The sequence below is a fragment of the Oikopleura dioica genome, chromosome 2, assembly GCF_907165135.1.
Source record: "Oikopleura dioica chromosome 2, OKI2018_I68_1.0, whole genome shotgun sequence".
In the NCBI taxonomy this organism is placed as follows: Eukaryota; Metazoa; Chordata; class Appendicularia; order Copelata; family Oikopleuridae; genus Oikopleura; species Oikopleura dioica.
In genome coordinates, this window is record NC_137292.1 from 6,517,448 (window position 1) to 6,539,549 (window position 22,102).

The 22,102-nt window shown below is 41.1% G+C and overlaps 6 protein-coding genes across 6 annotated transcripts; 1 reads left to right on the top strand and 5 right to left on the bottom strand.

Moving 5' to 3' along the window:
* Positions 1 to 2,080: 2,080 nt before the first annotated feature.
* Positions 2,081 to 3,764, bottom strand: LOC145698770 (uncharacterized). The gene is made up of 7 exons (XM_081775991.1): positions 3,602 to 3,764; positions 3,160 to 3,557; positions 3,023 to 3,117; positions 2,791 to 2,910; positions 2,662 to 2,746; positions 2,296 to 2,617; positions 2,081 to 2,167 (listed from the first exon to the last, which is right to left on the bottom strand). The coding sequence occupies exons 2-6, from the start codon at positions 3,471 to 3,473 to the stop codon at positions 2,437 to 2,439; spliced, it is 795 nt and encodes a 264-aa protein (XP_081632117.1). The 5' UTR covers positions 3,474 to 3,557; positions 3,602 to 3,764; the 3' UTR covers positions 2,081 to 2,167; positions 2,296 to 2,436.
* Positions 3,765 to 4,103: 339 nt separating this feature from the next.
* Positions 4,104 to 4,721, bottom strand: LOC145699541 (uncharacterized). The gene is made up of 2 exons (XM_081776808.1): positions 4,340 to 4,721; positions 4,104 to 4,294 (listed from the first exon to the last, which is right to left on the bottom strand). The coding sequence occupies exons 1-2, from the start codon at positions 4,695 to 4,697 to the stop codon at positions 4,131 to 4,133; spliced, it is 522 nt and encodes a 173-aa protein (XP_081632934.1). The 5' UTR covers positions 4,698 to 4,721; the 3' UTR covers positions 4,104 to 4,130.
* Positions 4,722 to 4,859: 138 nt separating this feature from the next.
* On the bottom strand, positions 4,860 to 5,700 carry LOC145700113 (uncharacterized). Its single transcript, XM_081777370.1, has 4 exons — positions 5,498 to 5,700; positions 5,315 to 5,459; positions 5,177 to 5,272; positions 4,860 to 5,086 (listed from the first exon to the last, which is right to left on the bottom strand). The coding sequence occupies exons 1-4, from the start codon at positions 5,611 to 5,613 to the stop codon at positions 5,081 to 5,083; spliced, it is 363 nt and encodes a 120-aa protein (XP_081633496.1). The 5' UTR covers positions 5,614 to 5,700; the 3' UTR covers positions 4,860 to 5,080.
* Positions 5,701 to 10,497: 4,797 nt separating this feature from the next.
* Positions 10,498 to 12,864, bottom strand: LOC145697355 (chondroitin sulfate synthase 3-like). Its single transcript, XM_081774547.1, has 5 exons — positions 12,474 to 12,864; positions 12,289 to 12,432; positions 10,971 to 12,249; positions 10,746 to 10,926; positions 10,498 to 10,703 (listed from the first exon to the last, which is right to left on the bottom strand). The coding sequence occupies exons 1-5, from the start codon at positions 12,715 to 12,717 to the stop codon at positions 10,536 to 10,538; spliced, it is 2,016 nt and encodes a 671-aa protein (XP_081630673.1). The 5' UTR covers positions 12,718 to 12,864; the 3' UTR covers positions 10,498 to 10,535.
* A 212-nt stretch (positions 12,865 to 13,076) lies between these two features.
* LOC145700495 (osmotic avoidance abnormal protein 3-like) lies at positions 13,077 to 16,114 on the top strand. Its single transcript, XM_081777766.1, has 10 exons — positions 13,077 to 13,373; positions 13,439 to 13,515; positions 13,581 to 13,686; positions 13,737 to 14,284; positions 14,326 to 14,890; positions 15,050 to 15,152; positions 15,193 to 15,300; positions 15,341 to 15,462; positions 15,512 to 15,610; positions 15,899 to 16,114. The coding sequence occupies exons 1-10, from the start codon at positions 13,251 to 13,253 to the stop codon at positions 16,058 to 16,060; spliced, it is 2,013 nt and encodes a 670-aa protein (XP_081633892.1). The 5' UTR covers positions 13,077 to 13,250; the 3' UTR covers positions 16,061 to 16,114.
* Positions 16,115 to 16,277: 163 nt separating this feature from the next.
* LOC145699336 (heparan sulfate 2-O-sulfotransferase hst-2-like) lies at positions 16,278 to 21,022 on the bottom strand. Its single transcript, XM_081776601.1, has 8 exons — positions 20,890 to 21,022; positions 20,630 to 20,771; positions 19,704 to 19,951; positions 19,212 to 19,327; positions 18,928 to 19,057; positions 18,242 to 18,339; positions 18,008 to 18,195; positions 16,278 to 17,526 (listed from the first exon to the last, which is right to left on the bottom strand). Exons 1-8 carry the CDS (start codon positions 20,962 to 20,964, stop codon positions 17,342 to 17,344), a joined length of 1,182 nt encoding a protein of 393 aa, XP_081632727.1. The 5' UTR covers positions 20,965 to 21,022; the 3' UTR covers positions 16,278 to 17,341.
* Positions 21,023 to 22,102: the final 1,080 nt, after the last annotated feature.

Sequence of the window (22,102 nt, forward strand, 5' to 3'; positions counted from 1 at the left end):
GTTATTGAATAAATCTCGTTATTAAAAAAAATTAATTGTAAGATAATAACCATAACAAACCTAGAAATAGGGATAATTTTAATTTTTATGTAAATGGGTGTGGGTGGGGTTGGGGACAAAACTGAGATTGATCACCTCAGAGTTAAATGCCTTTGTCAAGCCCCTTAAAATTAAAAATCAAGGAACGGGGCTGAGACGGCCCGAAGGGCCGTCAAGCCCCTTAAAATTAAAAATCAAGGAACGGGGCTGAGACGGCCCGAAGGGCCGTCAAGCCCCTTAAAATTAAAAATCAAGGAACGGGGCTGAGACGGCCCGAAGGGCCGTCAAGCCCCTTAAAATTAAAAATCAAGGAACGGGGCTGAGACGGCCCGAAGGGCCGTCAAGCCCCTTAAAATTAAAAATCAAGGAACGGGGCTGAGACGGCCCGAAGGGCCGTCAAGCCCCTTAAAATTAAAAATCAAGGAACGGGGCTGAGACGGCCCGAAGGGCCGTCAAGCCCCTTAAAATTAAAAATCAAGGAACGGGGCTGAGACGGCCCGAAGGGCCGTCAAGCCCCTTAAAATTAAAATCAAGGAACGGGGCTGAGACGGCCCGAAGGGCCGTCAAGCCCCTTAAAATTAAAATCAAGGAACGGGGCTGAGACGGCCCGAAGGGCCGTCAAGCCCCTTAAAATTAAAATCAAGGAACGGGGCTGAGACGGCCCGAAGGGCCGTCAAGCCCTTAAAATTAAAATCAAGGAACGGGGCTGAGACGGCCCGAAGGGCCGTCAAGCCCCTTAAAATTAAAAATCAAGGAACGGGGCTGAGACGGCCCGAAGGGCCGTCAAGCCCCTTAAAATTAAAAATCAAGGAACGGGGCTGAGACGGCCCGAAGGGCCGTCAAGCCCTTAAAATTAAAAATCAAGGAACGGGGCTGAGACGGCCCGAAGGGCCGTCAAGCCCCTTAAAATTAAAAATCAAGGAACGGGGCTGAGACGGCCCGAAGGGCCGTCAAGCCCTTAAAATTAAAAATCAAGGAACGGGGCTGAGACGGCCCGAAGGGCCGTCAAGCCCTTAAAATTAAAAATCAAGGAACGGGGCTGAGACGGCCCGAAGGGCCGTCAAGCCCTTAAAATTAAAAATCAAGGAACGGGGCTGAGACGGCCCGAAGGGCCGCTAAGCCCCTTAAAATTAAAAATCAAGGAACGGGGCTGAGACGGCCCGAAGGGCCGTCAAGCCCCTTAAAGTTAAAAATCAAGGACTATCAAGGAAATCAAGGCCCTAATTTGTGATTCCGCAACAAAAATTGAAGAAAGCGAATTCTAAAAATTATTTCCACAAGAGTACAAGACCCTCGCCCAAGTCTAAGTGAGCGTTCTCCAGTTTTTCCTTGAAGAGCAAGCTTGGAGGGTGTCCTCCGTGTCAGCCAATCAGAGCGCCGCGCTGCTTTCCCAGGAAAATCAAAATAAAGAGTCGGACTTTAAAATCAATTCACAAAAAAAGTCCAGTGAGTTAGAAGAAGTTAAAAAAGCAAAATTTCTTATTTTTCTATAGTCTTTCTAAAATGACTAGGCCTGGAATTGTGAGCGACCTAGAAACCCAAAAAACCGAGAGAAATCGGCGATTTAGAAGATTTGCCGGGCTTTAAGTGCCGGCATATTTTTCGCCGTATTCGATAACCTAGGTTATCCTATGATTTTCTTTGGGGGTGTTGTTTATTTTGCCCTTTGAAAAATCGAGTCCTCCGATCGTGTCGGACCCTAAACACTGCTCTCTTCCTTGATTGCGGTGGCAATAAAATCGACTGTAAGTAATAAGAGATTCGTATCATGAAATATTTTATTGAAAAAGAAGCACTAAAAGTCTGTTCAGAAAGGCTTTGGTCCAGGAGCGATATCTTCTAAATAACTAATTTAGTGAAAATAACTGTAAGATGATTGTCTTTGTATCATTACCTTTTCCGGAACGGATTGTAGCTCAAGAAGTCGATGAAGAAGATGCAGTTGAAAGACGATGAGGAGGACATGGGTTTGCTCGGCGGTCATCTTTTTTCAGGCTTAGAATTTGTCACAAATTCTTTCTCAAAAGTGCGATCTGTAGCCTTTCCTTCACAGTAGCAATCAGCCTCAACTTCCACATCCAAAAGGCGCACATTAGTTCGCACCCGAATTTTTGCCGCAAAATCGACACTATAAAATGCCACTGAACTTGTTGTCTTAACTTGTTGTCTTAAAGTTTACTAGAAGTTTCATTGTTCTTGTTAACTTTTACGGTAGTGCCTGCAAAAAAAGGGCTTTCAAATGGCAAGTGAACTTACACTTGTTTGCTCATGACGACTTTTTGTGGGAGACAGGTTTCTTGGGTCATTTTGGAATTTAAGAATTTCAGTCTGAAAGCAATCGAATTGAAATTTTTGCTAGTGAAAATGTTTTGTTGCAAATAGTCAGTCTTGACTTGGTTATTTTTCGAAAGTAGCTGTCTGGATGGTCTTTCCAATTCGCTGAAAGTGGAAGTCAGAGTGCACTTCATCAACGTAGAATGCGTCAGTTTTGAGTCCGGCGTCGTGGAACATTCGCGAGACATTAGGCTTGAGGATGTCGGCCGTCTTGAAGATCACTGGATAGACAGTTTTGAACTGACTGAATATAGAAAGTAATCTCAAGGCACCTTTACCCGACCCTACCTGTAAACCATGTTCCAAACAGCTTGTTGCTTATCAGCAGCATCTGTCAAATCGGGTTGCCCCATCACTCGCAAGTTTTTAACTTCTTCAGGAAAAGAATAAAATTAAAAACAGAAAAGTTCATCTTACCGGAAGCATCAAATGCTTTATCGTCAGTAATGACAATGAGCACTCTGTCGACGTCCTTCGTATTTGTCTTGGAGGCCATCAGTTTGCTCGAGCTTTCTTTGAACTCCTTAGTCGTGATGTCTGAAAAGAACAGTATGAAAAACGCCCGGAAGAGGGAAACAATCTAAGCCGTGAGAAGCAAAATCGGTCAGCCACATTGTTCAACTCTAGACTCTAGAATCGTTAATTGTACCTTGAAGAGCGAGGAATATGTTGGAGGATCCTTTGAGCAACTCTTCCGTGTTGAAAAAGCTGTCCAATTGCGTGTATGCGTTTTCGCAAAGAGCACTTTATTTATTCATTATTTATCAATCCCGGAATGGACATTACCTGGAGCTGAAGGTCGGTCCCATTTTCCAATGAAATTGTCCAGGGGCGGCCATGCCCAGTCGCCCCTTGAATCCGGGATTCTGGGATACCTTCTCAAACGCCTTTTCAACATCTCCTTTTGCCTCTTCCATCTCCCTGTGCTCGTAGTAGCCGTAACCAGGCTCGTAGTTCTTGATCAACTGATCGCAGCCGGAGAATTGGACGAGAGTAAAAGTAATTGGCTCTTGAGATCGATCTCGCATGAGCTTGTAGTCGACCAGTTTGATGGTGTTTTTGATGAAATCAAAGATTTTCTCCTTGAACTTGTCTTCCATGGATTCCGAGCCGTCGTAAAGAATGACGACTTCCAATGGCTTGTGACATCCCTGAGGAGTCTTGATATCGCAAAGACAGTTGTCCTGAATTTTTGATACTCAATCGAATATACAGTATCTCGTTTTACCTCGTAGATAAGATCCTCAATTCCAGTCAGCGTTCTGACTTCAAACTTCGCCCTGACAGTGAAGGTCTGATCGGACCAGGAAGATCCGTCTTTGACGCAAATCTCCTTCTTGAATCCCAAAATCTAGATTCCTTCGACATGCTGATCGAACTGCTGATCGACTGCTTTCAGAAGTGAGTGAGATGATCAATGGAAAGGACTGGTTATATATAGTTGCCTCGCCAAATACCGCCTTGACTCGCCAAACAGTGCCAACAATGAAATTCAGATGGATAAATTTATCCCACCTCGCAGATTTTTTTGTTGAACTTGGATGTTAATTCGGAAATTCCGGAGTTTTTATCGATTTCATGCTGAATAAATTGAACTTTCCCATCTCAAATGGACCATCTGCTTTCAAATTATTGCTGAGTTCGCTAGATGCTTTGGGTGTTTTTTATTTGTATTTATTAGCTAAAGAATCAGTCAATGAAATCACTTCTGATTAACATGGAGCTAAATGCTTGTTGCATGTTTTAGGGCCTAAAATTTAGGCGCTTCCTTCATAGAACGAATCTTTCATCCATTCGCTGAGAGGGAGGCCATTTTCGCCTTCAGCAGCATCAATTTTGTTCATGAAAGCTTCCTGCTCATCGAAATGTTCAGGCGCTTCGAAGCAGTTTCGGCAGACAGAAGTTGTTTCTGCACCGTTTTCTGAATAATAAATATGAAAATCAATAAAAAAAAGTGCGAGCAAACGGTCTCTCTCCATTCGATTGCATTCGGTAGCACTAGGCATTTGCGGGCAAGGACGAAGATTGTGCCATCGCTCCATCAGGCAGACATCGACCTGTTTGCACCGCGACTCTACTCTGTAGATCTTCCCTCCTCGTCGTCGTTCGACCATGCTGCAGACCTTGTCTTCTCGGCAAGACACTGGGCCTCCTTCTCGCTCCCAAGCTTGCTCTCTGCATTCTTTCCAGGAGTTGCCTTCGCACTTGAAGCACATTGGCCCGGTCATTTGCTTCCCCCAACGAGCGGTGTTGAAATTATTGTCCTCCAGTACTTCGATTTGAGCGAAGACGACGGTGCCGAAAACGAGTCCGAAAAGTTTCATGTTTTTTTTTTACTTTTGCGTGTTTCAGAAATTGATTGTCTGATGGTCTAAGAGAAAAGTACGGACTTATTTATGACCCATTGAGATAGCGCCACCGCTGGATTAACTTATGCAAAAATATACGAATTACGCAAAACCAAAAGCTCATTTTATTGTTTTAGACATAACTTCAATTTGCTAAAACGTCGTTGAAAGTGACGTTGGACCACTAAGGACGCGGAAAGTCTCCTTGCGATCATGCAAGTTCAACTTTCATTTTGGATATTTCTTTTCTAAAGAGTACAGTAATCAACAGGAGCGACATAAATGATTGGGAATCCATATTCAGCCATTTTATGGCCACCAATAACATTAGACGAGACAATATTCTCTTCTAAGTCTTTCTAGAGCTCAGAATAAATTTGTAAAAACTAAGAGGTAATATTTTTTCCCAAGAATATCCGAGAATCTAACATTTTAAAGCTCTTTACTAAAATAACTTTTTGAATTGATTTTGATTGTGATAGCTCGCCATGAGTTCCAGGAAATATGATGATAGAATCATCGAATAATATGGTTGATGGAGAATAAACAGCCTAAAATTAGGACGCGACGACTATTGTTGATAGTTATTTTACCTTGAAAAGATAGCCAATAACTGACCACTTATTGTTCATCAATCGCCAAATTTCATCCAGTGGGTTGCCGATTTTACTATCTAATCCTCCGATAGTCAAAAGGCTTCCAGATGGTAACCCGACCGCAGAAAAGGAGTGAATCCACCTAAAAATTAATCTTACTTATCATTTTTTCTCGTTTACTCTGGATGCATTTGTAGCAAAATCCAGCCATCGTCAGTCAATTTCTCAACTGCGCCGTATGCATATTTTCCTCCGACAACAGTAGGCCGACCATTGTAGAAGGCTAATTCGCCCATCGAATGGATCCCTTCCGGAGCACTAATTTTTGCTAATGATTGTCCATCGTACAGCTCACAGGTTTCAACAGCATTAAATTCATCAAAGCCAAAGCAAACCATTGCTAAAAGGGGTTGAATGTACATAAAATTTCATTGAGAGTAACCTTTACTGCCTTCATTAATAGCTAAAACTGCATGTCCATAGTTATAACGATAAGAAAGCCGGGCAGGTAGTTCTCTGAATTCGCACCTTTCCAATCGAGCAATCTATAAAATTTTAAAGCCCTGTCTTTTTGCTTGTACTAATTACCCTATGTCCATCATAATATCCTCCAAAGATATGGAGCTGGTTATCAAGCAGCGCATGTCTGGAAAAAAGAATGTTAAAAAACGATTCCTCGAAGGCTACTTTTTTATTGATCGACCATCCATCAGCAAGTAATGCATATGGACTCATCGGTCCAGAACCAGCACTTTTTATAGGCAATATCACATTCATCTGGAGCGATGAATCAGAAGAGAAGATAAAGTTTTGAACCTCCACATTTCCAGACTTAAGGGATCATCCCCCGATTTTTCAAAACTTTGGCACCGGTCATTATCGCCTATGATTAGATTCCTCGTGTTCTGAGGATCATTTTGATGTATGATAGTACCCCTTTTCATAAATGCATCCCCGAAATTTTGGCTCCCAAAGTTCGGGAAAATGCATGTAAATTGTACTTAGCGTGAAAATCGCATTTTTTTTTCGATTTTTCATTGTCATCGAAATAACACAAACAAGGGGAGGGGGTCGAAACTATTCTGCATGCAGAATTATTTCGTCGGAAAATAGCCCTTTTTTCGACGAAACTATTCTGCATTTTGCAGAACTATTCTGCATGCAGAATAGTTTCGAAGGTTTCCCCAAACAAGGGCTCTTTCGAAAGCTTAGAATGTGAAGATTACGAATATAATAACCGCATTAAAATTTTCAGCCAATTGTTGGCGCTAGAGAGCATTCAAACCCCCAAATAACGCCAAAAATCGTTTCAAAAAGTTTTACAACTATAATTTTTTTATTCACTTATCCGATCATGCTGATTCTACCAAAAAATATAGATTAGCGTCTATACTTTTAGATAAACCAAAAAGATTTTGGATCCTAAAGCCCAAAAAAAAGTAGATACGATTTGAAAATGACCTAAAATGGCCATTTTTCAAAATGTTAATCACTTTGACGGCCTGTAATGCATAAGCGAATGATTCTACCAGAATTTGCTCCTTTTGAAGCGGGCTTTCTAATGCGGGGAGACGGACGGTGCCGGTACCAAATTTAGTACCCGGTACCAAAATTGGAACCCGGCACCAAAAATTGGTACCCGGTACCAAAGTCAAACATTTTTTCTGACTCATCAAAAAACTAATGTCCGCTCCGCGGCTGAAGTGTAAGAAAACTTCATTTATTGACCGAATACACCTTTTAAAATCAATTTCGGCTCGGTATCCTGACATTATTTTGGTACCGGGTACCAGAAATTTGGTACCGGGTACCAATTTTGGATTGGTACCGGCACCGTCCGTCCCCGCTAATGCGCACAAAACCAGCTTCCTACGTATGCTCAAAAAAGTAGATAGAGGTCAAAGTTGACGAAATGGGGGATCCCTTAAACTTGAAGATCCTGATCTTTTTGTTTTTGAATGTTTCAAGTCCTTTTATATTTTTTATTTTTCGTTGCTTATTGAATTCGATAAAAGATGATTTTAAAAGAGAATTTGAATTAATTTTCAATTCTGTCGATCCTGATGCATTTTTTGTGAAATAAATCGTCCGTCAAAATAATCTGAATCCACCCAAAGGGAGCTCCTATGAATGCCAATCGTAAAAAGTTGCTTCCGTTAAAAAATTGGGCTTCGATGATTTTTCTATCTTTTGAAAAGCTTAAATTCTTCGGAAAATAGATTTGCAGCTCAAAAGTTTCTGTCACATTAAACTTCATTTGAACAGTCGAAATGTGTTCTAACTCTTCGAGAGAAGAGAATAAGTTGTTTGGGATGATCGTTTTGAAGAAACAGCTGGGGCGAGGAAAACGTGGCTGGGAGACAGCATTCTTGGCGAATGCTGGAAAAACATCGTCGTGGAAGGCGAAAAACGGATTGCTGGTCACGTGCATTTTCTTTTCAGCCTTTTGTTGGACAAATTCTAGCTCTACTTGTTCTTTCAGTGGGATTTTATGCCAGTAAATTCAACGCCAAAATGTCTAACATTGTCAAAATTGATAAATCCCCAACAAAATGATAGACAATCTCAAAAGTAGCATCAAAAACGTAGTTCTGAATGTAAATTCGTTCATTATTGACTATTGCATTCGCGAAGTACTCGCATTCATCGTTGTTGATTCCACTCTGATCCGTGTATAAAGGATCATTTGGAGCAAATAAATTCGAGGTACAGATGGCAGGGTTCGGTAATTTGAGCTCACGCTAAAACTCAAGGAAACAAAGCTTGAGACTCACGTTTTTAATTTGAGTTTTGAGAACTCAGAGATGAGAAATCAATTCTGGCGATCCATGAGCCAATCAAGGAAGCGCTCGCTTAATTTGAGTTTTGAAAACTCAAAACTCTCAAATCTCCCAAAACTCAAAGCTCTCAAAATCTCAAATCTTCTCAAAATGATTTCTCAAGTCACTTTGAGTTCTCAATTTGAGGAAATTTGAGCGTCTAGCCAAAATGAGTTTTAGCTTGAGCTCAAATTACCGAACCCTGACAGATGGACACTTCATCGTATTCTACAAGAGAGCCTATCCACTCTCTGGCGAGAGTCAGAAATTTTCCATCTGCTTCTAGCAATACTGAATACAGCGTGTTTGACAGGGCGATACTTCTTGACACGAGAATCAAAAGCAACTTTCCCGAATCGATCTTTTCGGCGTTGAAAATATCATCTTATACCATTTCATCTTATCAAAAAATTTCCAACCCTTTTCAAAGGAACGACATGGACCGGGTCCAAGTCTCTTAATTCCGCAGGCAAGCCAACTTCGCCCTTCTTCCATCCTCTCTCCAATTCTTCACTTCTTCTTATTCTGTTTAAAGCCATCGTTGTCGAGAGTTTGATATAATGATCACCCATTCTGACACTCATCAGATAAAATACGCCATTAAAACTGGCCGACGAAACTTTCGCATTGAAATGATTACTGGCGATGTAGCCCTGAGCTTCTTCAAAACGATTCAAATTGAAATCAGGAGCGTAGTAGAAGCATTTCTCCGAACGTCCAGTTGGAGCGCTTTTCACGGTCAAAAATATCGGCAATCAATTTTCTAATCCTCAATTTTCATCTCCCTCATTTTTGACCTTTTTCAAATTGCGACGACGGGGAAAATGTTTCTATCCTTTTCTTTTCGGCGTATCTGAATCTGATGAGTACCAATTGATGATCCAAAATGAAAAAGAAAGAATCCTCTTTAAAAATATCAGTAAAAAGGACGATAAGAAAAATGAACATACACTCTTCTGTGGCGATTAAGAACAAAAAGTGAAACATCACCATTTTCCCTGAGTATCATTAAATTTCCAATCGCATCGACCAAGTAATGCTCCCCAGAAAGAAAAGTAGCACCAGTTGACTTCGCTGTTTTTATTGATCTGTTAATTGTGAGCCAGTTTTTCAATAAAAACGTTCATAAGGAAGCAAAGAATCTGAAGCTTTCAATATATTTTGCTTTTTCTTTCCACTAAAATCGGTAAAAACAATCGGGAACTCTTTTTGTTCCTCATTTTTTGAATTTTCCCAGCGACCAGTTATCAGTTTAATGTTTTCTTTCCCAAAAGTTTGTGCGGCTGTGGAACTCTTTTGCAAGTCAAAAGCAGGAATCATTTTCTGTCGCGATCCAAGTTTTTGGCATTCGTAATAAGGACAAGGACAGCCAAGAGGACAATACTTTTGAGTTGGACAAACTTCTCCAGCGGATTCAGAAGTTCTAGTCAGCTCGAAGCAGATCGACTCACAGGGAGCAATCGGGTAAGTCCTTGTTGATTCCAAAACTAAGGTTTCTGAACAAAGATGTCGGCAAATTTTCTGATCGTAAAGCTTTTTCTTTTGACAGCGGCGGAGATTCACTTCGTTTTCTTCGTCAGAGTAAACGAGATGCTTTTTTTCTTTTGATTCGATTTTAGAAATCGGGCCTGGGAGGCTGAATTCTTCCGTTTCATAGCACTGCTTCATCAGGTGCCCACAGTAGTCCATCGTGGCAATTTGAACGCATTTCTTGTAGTTTCGGTTACAAGTTGTTGTCAGAAAAGTCGAAACACCGCGAGATAGCTTCAATGAGTAGAAATTCGCTAAAAATATCAAAACAAAAAGGGAACTTATAGCGATAAATTACCAATAAGCATGATCGTTATCCAAAAAACTGACCCAATTCCAAGATATGTGACCCTTTGAGGCGTTGTCGAAAAACCATGGCGAGCAAAGCTCAGTCGGGCGTTGACTTTTTTCTTCCATGTCTTCTTCTTTTTCAAATCTTGTTTCTGCGTATGAATGCTTCGGATTGTTAGAATTTCTTCTGGAAGCAAAAAAACTTGGCCATTCATCTGATGAAGAAAACCGATGCAATGGCAATCCAAACACTTTGAAGAAATAGTCAATTCCAAATTATTTTATTAAATTTATACCTGAATTTTCGCCTTATTAATTTCACTTGTATTTGTTTCCGTTTCTTCTTCAATAGTCATGGTAAATTGGAATAATCTCTAGCTGCGCAAGGAAATTTTTTTTAACAAATTGTAAAAATGGCAAAAAAACTCGATGGTGCGAATCGCGGACGGTACTTTTTCTGACAGCTCGACATTCAAGTCTTCCCTCACGACTTAGCGTCATATCATATGAGTTTCTTTTCGGGTCACTTGCTTTGTCAACTTTATTCAAAATACAATCAAGGAAGAGAACAGTGTTCACTAAGATAAAATTTTGGGAATGATTTCCTCGGAAATATTGAGCTGCGACATTTTGTTGCTCATCTTTGTCGCTAAGCAGCTTTGGTGCTGATCGCTAGAAGTCGCCGAGCAGTTTTTCGGATGCCATTTGTGGAATAAACTTGGATCGTGAGCGCGGATTATGTTCAACTGAAAATATTATTTATGAAAAAAATTTTTTCGTTCATTTACTTTTTTGGAAATGCACTCGTCTGCGAATTCAATATCTTCTCCTCCCCATCCTTTCAGGAAGGTGTTGAGTCCATTTGTGAGTTGGTATGTTTTCTTGCTCATAGCAACCATTCCGTAAGAATACAGTCGCCAGTAGCCGTTTTCGTCGGTTATATTTTGACCAGCGTTGATTTCAAACTGACTTCAAGGGAAAAAATTTTCAAAAATACCAAGAAAAATTCTTACCTGAAGAAAACGGGGAAGAAAACGGAGTTTTCAACGGTCAATAATCTGACTCGATCGAGAATGTCTGCTTTTAAAATGAGATCCACGTCGGAAACGAAGAAGACCTCCTCTTCTTCCAGCATCGATATTCCCTGGTTGATGCAATCAGCTCGATTGAAAGGCAGATCTTGACAGGGCACCGTTGATATTTGCTGGTTTCCGTACTCAATGGGAAGTTTGGAGGCGAGATATTCGGAGATATCATCAAGTTCGGCGTTGACCACGGCGACCACGAGCTTAAGATTGCCATCTTCTGCAGAAAGCTCTTGATACTGGTCTATGAATCGATGAAATGTGTCTCCACGGCCACTTATTGGAACGATAATTGTCAGAGATCTTTTTTTGATCAGAGAATCTTTCGTGATTTTACTTGGTTCTGTCATCCAGGTCTTGCAGTTCATTTCTTGAATGAAGACGTCAATCGAGTCGCTGAATTCATCAGAAAATTGGACGACGAAATACTCATTGTTATGCCCGTAGTAGACATTCTTATCTGTGATTTCATTTCCCCAGCCTTTTTGGGTAAGAGCATTTTGCAGATTTCTCGGCGGCCGCATGACAAAAGCCGGCGCGACTTCTGAATATCGCTTTTCCCAGTGCTCGCCCCAATCTTCTATTTTTCGGTAAAGAATTTTATTCAGCATGCTGACTTCCAATTCGCCTTTCATTGAACTTTCCTTGAATCTGGAAATGTACAATGACAGATTTTTGGCTCGATTCTTGAGCAGTTCTTTTCTGATTTCTCGCTGGTTTTCTGGCGTTTTTGCTGCATGGAGAGTTATTGCTGGTTCGATGATATCTTCTCCCAGATCATCTGGGACTTTGAAATTATCGCTGTACCCGACATCGCCTGGTTCGACGTTTTTCTTCCAGTTATTGTGCATGAGCGCGTTCATTTCATAACTCTTGGTGCAGTAGACATCGAGTTTCTCCCAAATGCATCTGCAGAGCTCAATATCTTCATGATTCGTGTACAGCTGTTTCGTACAAGCGGGAACATGTGGTTTCATGTCCCTGACCAAAGCGCTGGAAAAGATCATTCCCGGGCCTCCCATGCAGTAAAACTTGCCAGGTGGGATGAAATCATCGGCGTCGCGGCCAAAACCTGGGCTTCCGATGAGATGATGTTTTGAAGAGTCAATTTTTGACAGGAAACGAGAAAGATTTTCCCACTGAATAACAGAATCGTCGTCGATTCTCATGAACCAGTCGTATTCGTCAGCCAAAGAACCGAAATGAGCTAGAAAGATGAGTTTAAAGAATGGTTACTGTTTCTTACAGAGCATTCTGAAGGACTTTTCTTGCGGTGGATAGATGTAGTCATCGACAGAAAGCGTTGTTGTCAACCCTTCGAAGCCTTCAATAGGGCTGGAGAAAAATCGAAGAGTAGCTTCTTCCTCATTTATCTCTTTTAGCCAAGTTTCTAAAAGGTTCTTCTTTGATTTCTTCTGTTTTAAAAGGTACCTTTTATAGCAGCGCCGCGAGTTTTTAGATAATCAGGAGTAGTCATGATTCCGATGAAGACTTTTTTCTTTGGCCATTTCTCTTGTTGGGTGATCTTCGATGCTCTCGATTGATTTGAAGGTCTCTGCCATTCTCTAAAGTTGCAAGAAGAGAGTTTCAAGAACTGGAAAGCCTCTCCTATCACAAAGCCAATAACGATTGATAGAAAAAGGTTCCATTTAAAAACGCGGAAAAACTGCCGCATTTTTTTTGTTTTGAAAGTTCGCTTGACAGACTGGAATTTTGAATTCACTACTCTCGCTGTTTTATAGCTGCTTCTGTTTATAACAAGTGACACTCGCGAACTTGAGGTCGGCCATTAGATTCATTTCTATTTTCTGACGGAAAAATAACAACGATGTTTTTTTGCTTGAAGAAGCCAAAACCGAGCATTTCCATATTCCCGGCGCTCTTTTCCTACCGTACTTGAAAAATGAACGTAAAACCTCGGTTGCCCAGGGCAATCGCCCATATTTTCAAATATTTGTTACAAGGTGTTTCCCAAAATCCAAATTCGAAAATTGTAACATTCGATTTTTTCTCTAGATCTTTTGGAGGCGTGCTCGTTTTTGCCCCAAGCGCGTGTCAGAAGGAAAAAAGATAGAGACAGAATTTTTTTCTTGAGATTTTTGGAGAGCGCAATTGTCCGCGCCCTGCACAATGACCCTTAATTAACACCGCCTCAGCAAATAAGGAGAACTCAGAAATCTGAATCAGAAGAACTGCTAATTAGAAAAGATGCCGGACGAAACGGTTAAAGTTATCGTGCGATGTCGGCCGATGAATTCGAGAGAAAAATCGCTGAAATGTGATGTCAGTGTCGATGTCCATTCGGATATTGGACAGATTCAGCTGAAAAAGGTGGGATTTTTTAGTGAAATTTTCTTTTGAAAGACATTTTTTTTTAATTGATATTTTTTTTTCAGTCTGCGAATTCGTCAGAACCGCCAAAAGCCTTCACATTTGACGGATCCTACGGAGTCGATTCGGACACAGCAAATATGTAAATATGCGATAATTTATCGCCGATAAAGATGTTTTCATTGAGCGCTAAAATAATATTTACAGCTACGAGGATGCCGCTTACAATTTAGTGGAAGGGGTAATTGAAGGATACAATGGCACTGTGTTTGCTTATGGCCAGACTGGATGTGGAAAATCCTTCACAATGCAGGTAGCTTACGTTGCAGTTTCCCCAACAATACTCAACACTTGAAAATTAAGGGTATCCAAGCTCAACGAGGCGTGATTCCACGAGCCTTCCAGCACATTTTTGAAGCAATAGCCGTCGCGGAAAACACAAAATACCTCGTTCGCGCGAGTTATTTGGAAATCTACAACGAGGACGTCCGCGATTTGCTCGGAAAAGACATCAAAACGAAGCTAGAACTAAAAGAAAATCCAGACAAAGGAGTTTACATCAAAGGCCTGTCGAATTCGATCGTAAATACTGTCGAAGAGTGCGAGAAGCTGATGGAAAAGGGCTGGAACAATCGATCAGTCGGGGAGACGCTGATGAACAAGGACTCCAGTAGATCTCACAGTATATTCACCATCAACATCGAAGCAGCAGAGCAAGTCGAAGGGCAGAAGGACAAAATTCGCGCTGGAAAGCTGAACCTGGTCGATTTGGCTGGCTCTGAGAGACAAAGCAAAACAGGCGCTACTGGTGCCCGGCTGAAAGAAGCGACGAAGATTAATTTATCGCTCTCAGCTTTGGGAAATGTTATTTCAGCGCTGGTCGACGGAAAATCTAAGCACATTCCTTACAGGTAAACTTCGACATCGTCTTTGTTTAATCATCTAATTCTAGAGACTCAAAACTGACCCGTTTGCTGCAGGACTCTCTCGGTGGCAACACGAAAACGCTCATGATCGCCTGCATCTCTCCTGCTGACAACAACTACGACGAGACCTTGTCTACTCTGCGATACGCCAACAGAGCGAAAAATATCAAAAACAAGCCTAAAATCAACGAAGATCCAAAAGACGCCCTTCTCCGGCAATACCAAGAAGAAATCGCCCAACTCAAAGCTATGCTGGAAGGAAAACCGCTGCCAAATATGTCTCCTGGTGCAACTATCGAATCGTCAGGCGATGTTAAAGCTGGAAGAACAGATTCTAGCGTGGATTTAGACGAAGAAAGAGAAAAAATACGAGAAGAGCTGAAGCGCGAATTCGATTCTGAGTTGAAAAAGCTGAAATCGGAGGGAAAAACGGAAATGACCGCAGATGTGATTCACAAATTAGAGGAGCGCGTTGGAGGAGCACTCGTCGGCGGAGAAGACAAAAACAACGAAGAGAAGAAGAAAAAAGTCAAAAACAGGAAGAAAAAAGCTGACGAGCGGAAAGAGCGAATCAGGAACTATGCTAACGATGTGAGTCTTCCTTGATTTCAGAATTTTCAATTATAAATTTTAGCTTCGCTCATCTTGGCAAAATAAGGTGAAAAATATAGAATCTTTCATATTTTTTACGTACTAGCGCTTTTTTACCGCAAAATACCAACCCTCAAACATAGAAAAACTAAAATTAAGGATGATATGGGAGGCTTGCTACGAGTCTACGACGATGTGAACGATCAGGTTCGAAGACAAGCAATCGTCATTGAGAATTTGAAAATGAGGCTCAAGCAGAAAGGTTTCCATTGATCCTCTTTTAATCTCAAAGATGGATTTAGACAGCGAAATCAACGATCTAAGCAGCGAGTTCCAGGAGACAAAAGAAGAGTATCTCGACGACATCCGCGAAGCTACCCGAGAAAATGACTTGCTAGACGCTCTACTCAGTAATCTTCCCTTTTGATACAGTTTTTCACTTGATTTTAGGACAAATACAGCCACTGATAAGACGAGACTCGAATTATTACTCGATCGAGAAGATAAAAAGCCAGTGCGTTTGGAACGACGACCAGAAGAAATGGGTTCTTCCGAGGCCGCAAATTCTCAACGTAAGTTCTTTCTCCTCGCCTAGAGAAACGAGTTGATTATTAATCAAAGGATCGCCTTCCACAAATGAACGGCAATGCAAGTCGGAGCGTTCCACGAGGATCGTCAAGAGGGGGCTATCCTCAAGAACCACCGCCCAGTCGCTCGCAGGTAAAAAGAGAAAACAAAGAGAAACAAGAATCAACTTTTCGAAAAAAGAGATATCGTATTTACACCGTTTCTTCAAATGCTTTCCAAGCGTAAGATCTGTAAAAAAAATAATATAAGCGTACAAAGACGATTTATGAAATGGCACTGTCCCCGAGGCGGCGACCCAGGGTAAACTTGATTTTTGGGTGAGATCATTTTTTATATAATTATTCCTATATTGCTAGTTTTATACTCAACCGTAGTGCTCATTGCTTTATTCTTTGAGTCCACGATTAAGCTTCTCTTCAGTCATATGGATCAGTAGAAGACCCGTACAACCAGCGCGCGTATCATCCTCAATACGGAGCAGTTCCGAACTCTTCTAGCGAGTCGCTCTCCTCAAATGTGGACCCTTTACCGCCGCCAATGCCCATCAAAAAGCCTTCAAAACTGAATCCTCTGTTCAAGTGAAACTCTTACAATTTTGATTGCTGCTCGTATCCGTTTATACCTGTAATGACTAATAATAAAATATCTATTATTCAAAGATCATAAGTTGTACTGTTCTCTTCCTTGATTGCAATTTCAAATATAGGCGACTTTGGAGGATTTAATGAACCATTAAATATATTTTTTGTACACTTGAAGTTGCTTGAACAGTGTTTTGCGCGATAGTTACAGAAGGAGGGCAAAACAAACAATCAGAATATGACAGAATTTGAAAATTGAAATACAACAAAGATGATAAAATGACAGTTAAAAAGGACCCTTTTGCCTCTCATTTTTGGCTATCTGGGCAGAAAAAGATACTCAGACAGCCAAGTTTAGGAGCTCGGGGTCGTAAAATACAAACTTACTGTAATAAAGCAAGTACAGTACTTGATAAGATAGGCTAATAGGCACCGGCAGTTGGTGAAGTGTTTGAAATTGATGCCAGAGACGTTCTTGGTTGGTAAAATGTCATCAAGATAAGGCTCAAAGGTTTGAGATAGGAAAGGGATCAAAACGGGGGGTACAGATGCGCGTCCTTTACTGTACCAATTTAGGAACGAGCGTTTTTCTTGATAGTAATAAAGGTGGTATGCGGTCATGTGGGTATTATACCCGCGTTCACTGTTCCCCCCGAACGTGGGTATTTATACCCACGTTCACTCTTTCTTCCGAACATGGGTATTCGATACCCACGTTCACACTAACTGGCGAACGTGGGTATTTTCCAGGCGTTTTGAGAACAGTTCTGTTCTAGAGCCTCATCTGTTTCGATGAAGGCGGGAAACACACCGATTACCGGACGTACAAAAAGGTTCATTTTACAGCTCTAACTTGAAAAATTTTGGAGAATCCTTCAAGACAGGCGCGGAGCGCATACTGTCTCCGACTTGAGAACCAGCTTCGGCCGCTGACCGGGCTGTCCTGCACCCTTAACGCTGGACTTGTCTTTTTGAGGTTAAACGTTATGTTTCTAGAGCAAGTTATTTTATATACCACCGTTCAAACAAAATTTCATTTATTGAACGTGGGTATTTATACCCGCATTCGGACATTTGAGCGAACGTGGGTATTAATACCCTCGTTCGAGAAATCACTGAACGTTGGTATAAATACCCACATGACCGCTTACAACCAGTAATAAATAGTAGTAAAACGCGCTAATTTCAAAATGCCTAGGATTGAATTGACTCGATTATAATTAATTTCTAACGATAGAAGTAGCACGCGACGAATTTTAAACTCGACGCCGCAATAGTAATTTTACGTGTCCAGATTTGTCGATGGCGTAATGCCTAATGCCCTTACACGCTCGTTGAAGAGCTGCCGTGTGAACCAGTAAAAGTCAATTTCGTAGCTGAGCGTGTTCTTTTCCAAGTAATCCCGCGCGAAATCCGAGAGGGGCTCCTTGTCTGATGTTTTTGTTTGGTTGCGCCGGAACTGGATATCTGAAAATGTCAGGTGAAAATTACTGGGCGAAAATATGGCTCAGGAGATTTGTCACTGTGGCGGCTTCACAAGTTGCTTAATTATGAAACTTAAAATAAACGATTTTTTTCAACCCAATTCCGAAAATTTGGGACTAAACCAATTTATGGAAGTGCATTTTTGGATTACGAATAAGATTGCTACATTTGGCCTACCGGCAAATCAAAACCCTGATCCATAAAATCAACTCCACAAATTGGTTTAACCCAAATTTTATGCCATTGCGGTCCTAAGATTGTCGATGAAACTTGCGAATGGGGCTCAAGATTGTCGATTTTTGAATTTGATCGGACTCTTATTGACCGAAAGATGATTATCAAATCAAAAATCGTCAATCTTGGCCTCATTCTCGCCAGTTTTATCGACAATCTTAGACCCGCTGTCACCAAATTTCGCAGAGGAAAGCCAATTCAGTAGAACTTGAAAGCCCTATCAACTTACAGTCAGATTTCCATGCGTCCATGGCGCCCTTGTAAAACATCGGAAGCATCGTTTCAAAAAGCTGCAGCGTGTCTTCAAACTGCTCCAAAATTCCAACGATGAAGTAGTCGTTCACCACTCGGCGTTTGACGATTTCTAGCACCTGACGTTTCACGTCCAAATCGCCCGAGTCGTAAGCTGCTTTCATCCTAAAATTGTTCATTATTTTCCGCGCTGTGGATCACTGTAACTCACGTTGCACAGAGCTTTTCTGAACCGCAGAAAAACTCGATGTAGGTCCACTGGTTGCTCACACAGTTCTTTTCTTTGTTTTTGATACAATCGTCAATGTCCTTAATACTTCCTGTTACAAGAGAATCTTTCTGAAATGGGCCACCGGTCGGTGGCTTGTCAAAAATTTGGTAAGCCCAAAAAAGGGCTTGCGCTGATTGGCTCTGCTAATGGAGCACTTGTTCCCAAGGAAGTCTGGCTTCGAAAAATCGGTGTTTTCAGGCGGTAAAACGACTTATGATTTCTGTTGGAAAATGATGATGGGGCCACCGATCGGTGGCTTGTCAAAAATTTTACAGGTAACTATGGCAGTAGTTACCTGTGCTCTCTGATTGGCCCACGCTCTTTTGCGCGCGTTATGAAAGGATCGCCTGAGCCAAAATCGCTGTTTTCAGGCGGTAAGTCCACTTATGGTTTTTGTTAAAAAATAATAACCAGGTTGAGTGGAAAACTAGAAAAAGAGGGCCACCGGTCGGTGGCTTGACAAAAATTTGATCAACCCAAAAAAGGGTTTTTTTCTCTCACTTTTGGCGCTTATTGGCGCGCGCGCTGCATAGGGTTAACAATGACCGAAAAGCGGTGTTTTCAGGCGTTAAGCATACTTATGGTTACTGTAAGAAATGTTGAAAAACTAAATGATTGAAACTTACAGAGCCAAGTTTTGGATCATTTTCGCTGCGGCCCTTATTCATTCCAAATCGCATAAAAGTGTAGTGACTCTGGAACCAGGCGATGGGGTCGCGAATCATGTTCACAAAGGTCGGCTGATGCATCGAGTATCTAAAAGAAGAAAAGCTTATAAAAGAAAGTCATCTCGACCGCAGAAACACGTGTCGCGCTGTGTTTTTTGAAAGTTGTGATTTGCGGCTTTCCAAAAAGACACGCATTTTATGTACGATACATCTTGACTTTCGTGTTATGTAAAAGTGCTTACTTGTTGAAATCCATCCAGAAATGATGCTGAAGGAGGAAAAAGGGCTCTCGGTAGCGCATTTTCAAGGCTTGGATTAACGTTTCTTCGTCAGTAAATTTCATTACGCCGCTCATGATCTAAAAATAAGGTTAAGGTTTGGGCAACAATACAGAATCGATAATGAGCTTTCATCAAGCTTCTCATTAGCCAGACGAAAAGCAGAGATTTCTGGACCAATCAGACGCTTGATAGAAATTTTCGTTATCAAAAGAGCCATTGGAGTGAATAATTCTTATGTATAAAACACTGTAGATATGACTGTATGATACAGTCATCATGAATAATGATTCTTCACTACAATGGCTCTTTTCGATAACGAAAGTTTTCATCTAGCCTCTGATTGGTCCAAAAACCTTCATTTTGCGCTTGGCCAATCAGAAGCTTGATAAAAAATCATTATCGAGAGTATCGATTGTAGACTTTTTGATGTTTATTTTTTAATTAATTGTTTACCTTCCAATACGTAAAATTATTCTTCCGACTTAGCAAGCCGACAATATTATGCATCGTTGTCGATCCGCACTTTGGAAGTTTGTTGTGAAAGACGAATTTCGTATTTGGAACGGGAGCGAAGTAGTCCACGTCGTAGGAGTATTTGCGCTGGGCGGGCGGGAGGCCCTCTCCAGAAGTCAGTTTCCAGCCGGGCGAGTCTGCGCCCCAGATGGACGAGAGCTCCTTAGACACGCCACCGCCAAGACCCGCTGAATAAACGGTAAATAAGCGCAATTAAAACTACTTCTGTCTAAACAACACCAAGAAAGCTACAAGTAGACAAGCAACACAAGAAAAAATGCTTCAAAGAAAAAAATTAAGGGCGTCATCACGATATTTATATAAAAACAAAATTAAGAGCAGAGTTCAAGTAATCGCTGGGTACGATGAAAAAACTACAGTACCACCAGTTTTCAAATTCGAAGAATCGCTAGAATTAATCGAAGCAATGATGGAGAATGACATGGTTGACATTCCATCATTTTGAGCCGAAACATGCAAACTAACACGCAACAGAGCATTTCTACGCATAAATATTTGACATAACATGCAATCAAACACAATGACTACAGTAAGAGTTGTTTCCAAACCTGCAGGGTTAGCATTATCTGTAAGGAATCAGGTTAGTGTCACGGTTTTCCTGACCATGGTTCATTTTGGTCGGATTTTTGGTTTCAAGAAAAAGCTGTGATTCTTATTGGTCATTTTATTCACCGAAACAATCTGATTGGCGAGTTTTTCGATTCTGAAATCTGATTGGAAGACGCTCCAAAGGAGAAATTTTGATTGGTTTTTCGAAGAATTTTTTCATATTTATTCAAATTCTGCAATTTTCGATTGTTTGGATAAATAAAAACCAATTCAATTTAATAAAATTGTGGTCTCACCTGCAACGGATTCGACTTCCTTCTCCGCCCATACAATTTCTTCCTCGACAGCTTCGACATCTTGTTTGACGACTTCAATTACCTCCTCCTCCACCTCGCGCACTTCGTTTATGATTTCCCGGAAGAAGCCAACATTTTCTTGCTGAATAAATTGGTTAAAAAAGAAGAGAAAATGGCGCCCTCAAATTAATCCAATCAATTTATCATCATTAGCCAAACAAAGTATCAAGAAACAAGAAAATGTCAAGTTCAATGATTACCTGCGCCCTCAGCGAGTTGAGCATGTGTTCATGTCGCTTGAGAGTCCCGGAGCGTATCGAGTGCCAGACGTGCATTGTGCAAAATAAAAATATTCCAGAGCCAAGTGCGAGGTAGTACTTCTGACGTGCATTTCCCTTTCGATGGATCGCAATTTTATAATAACTATTCATTTTCCTGAAATTGCCAATGTTCAATTTGCATTTTTTGCTTTGAAATGACCCGTTATACCCTTAATTTTTCGATTTTTGAGTACTATGTTTGCTCAAAAACCTATTTGGAAACCTGAGTCAGGGTCTGAGTCAGGGAAAAATAGCCGCATCGCGGCTTTTTCGAAAACGAAGCCGCATAGAGGCTTCGCCAAAATAATCATCAAAACCAATTTCCTGATTCTGTTTTTCTCCTGACTCAGGTTTTTACCCAGTTGAGCAGAAGAAGCTTGCGAAGCTGATAAGAATTTTACGTTTTACTTCAAAGGATAATTTATTCGAAGCTGTTTTCACACCCGGACGCTTTAGCAAAAATATTTGATAACACCTGCATAGTACGGGAAAAATGAGATTTCCAGCCGTCAATTTCATGGCCATTCTTTTAGAATGATTCTTTGGCGTATCAGTTGCTATCAAGAGTACTGTATGCTTTTATCGATGTAAGCGAGCGCTTAGCAGTGAAAATATTGGCGGAGCGGAGCCGCAGGCCGTGTAGAACTTGCTACTTTCCTTGATGAAAAACCGCGTCTCATTATCACCTCATTCGGTTGCTACTACTCTTCCGCCACCTTGAAGGGGTGGCGTTCTGGACTTGTTGATTTGTTCACGTAATTACGTGCCAGACATCGCTAATAGGATATGTTTATATAAACAAGTCATTAATTAAGTGCTTCGTCTAACTCTGGTTCTTTTTGGTCTTAAGGAGGTACCTTAAGAAAAGATCATTTTGATGAGGAGCTAATTCAAGAACCGCTAGAATTTTAGAATTTTAGGAGATTTCGGAAAAAGCGTAACTGGCTGCGGTTTTTGAAAAGATGAAGGGCCCGATTCCGAAATTGGATTTTCTCAAAATCAGCGCAGTGGTAAATATTCCCACGAAAAATGCACGCCGGAATGGCACCCCTTTTTCCTCCTTTTTCGAACGTATTTTTACGATGATTTGAAAGTATTATAATTTTAGGATGAACACATCACGTGATCTACTCTAGAACCAGGTAAACAAAGA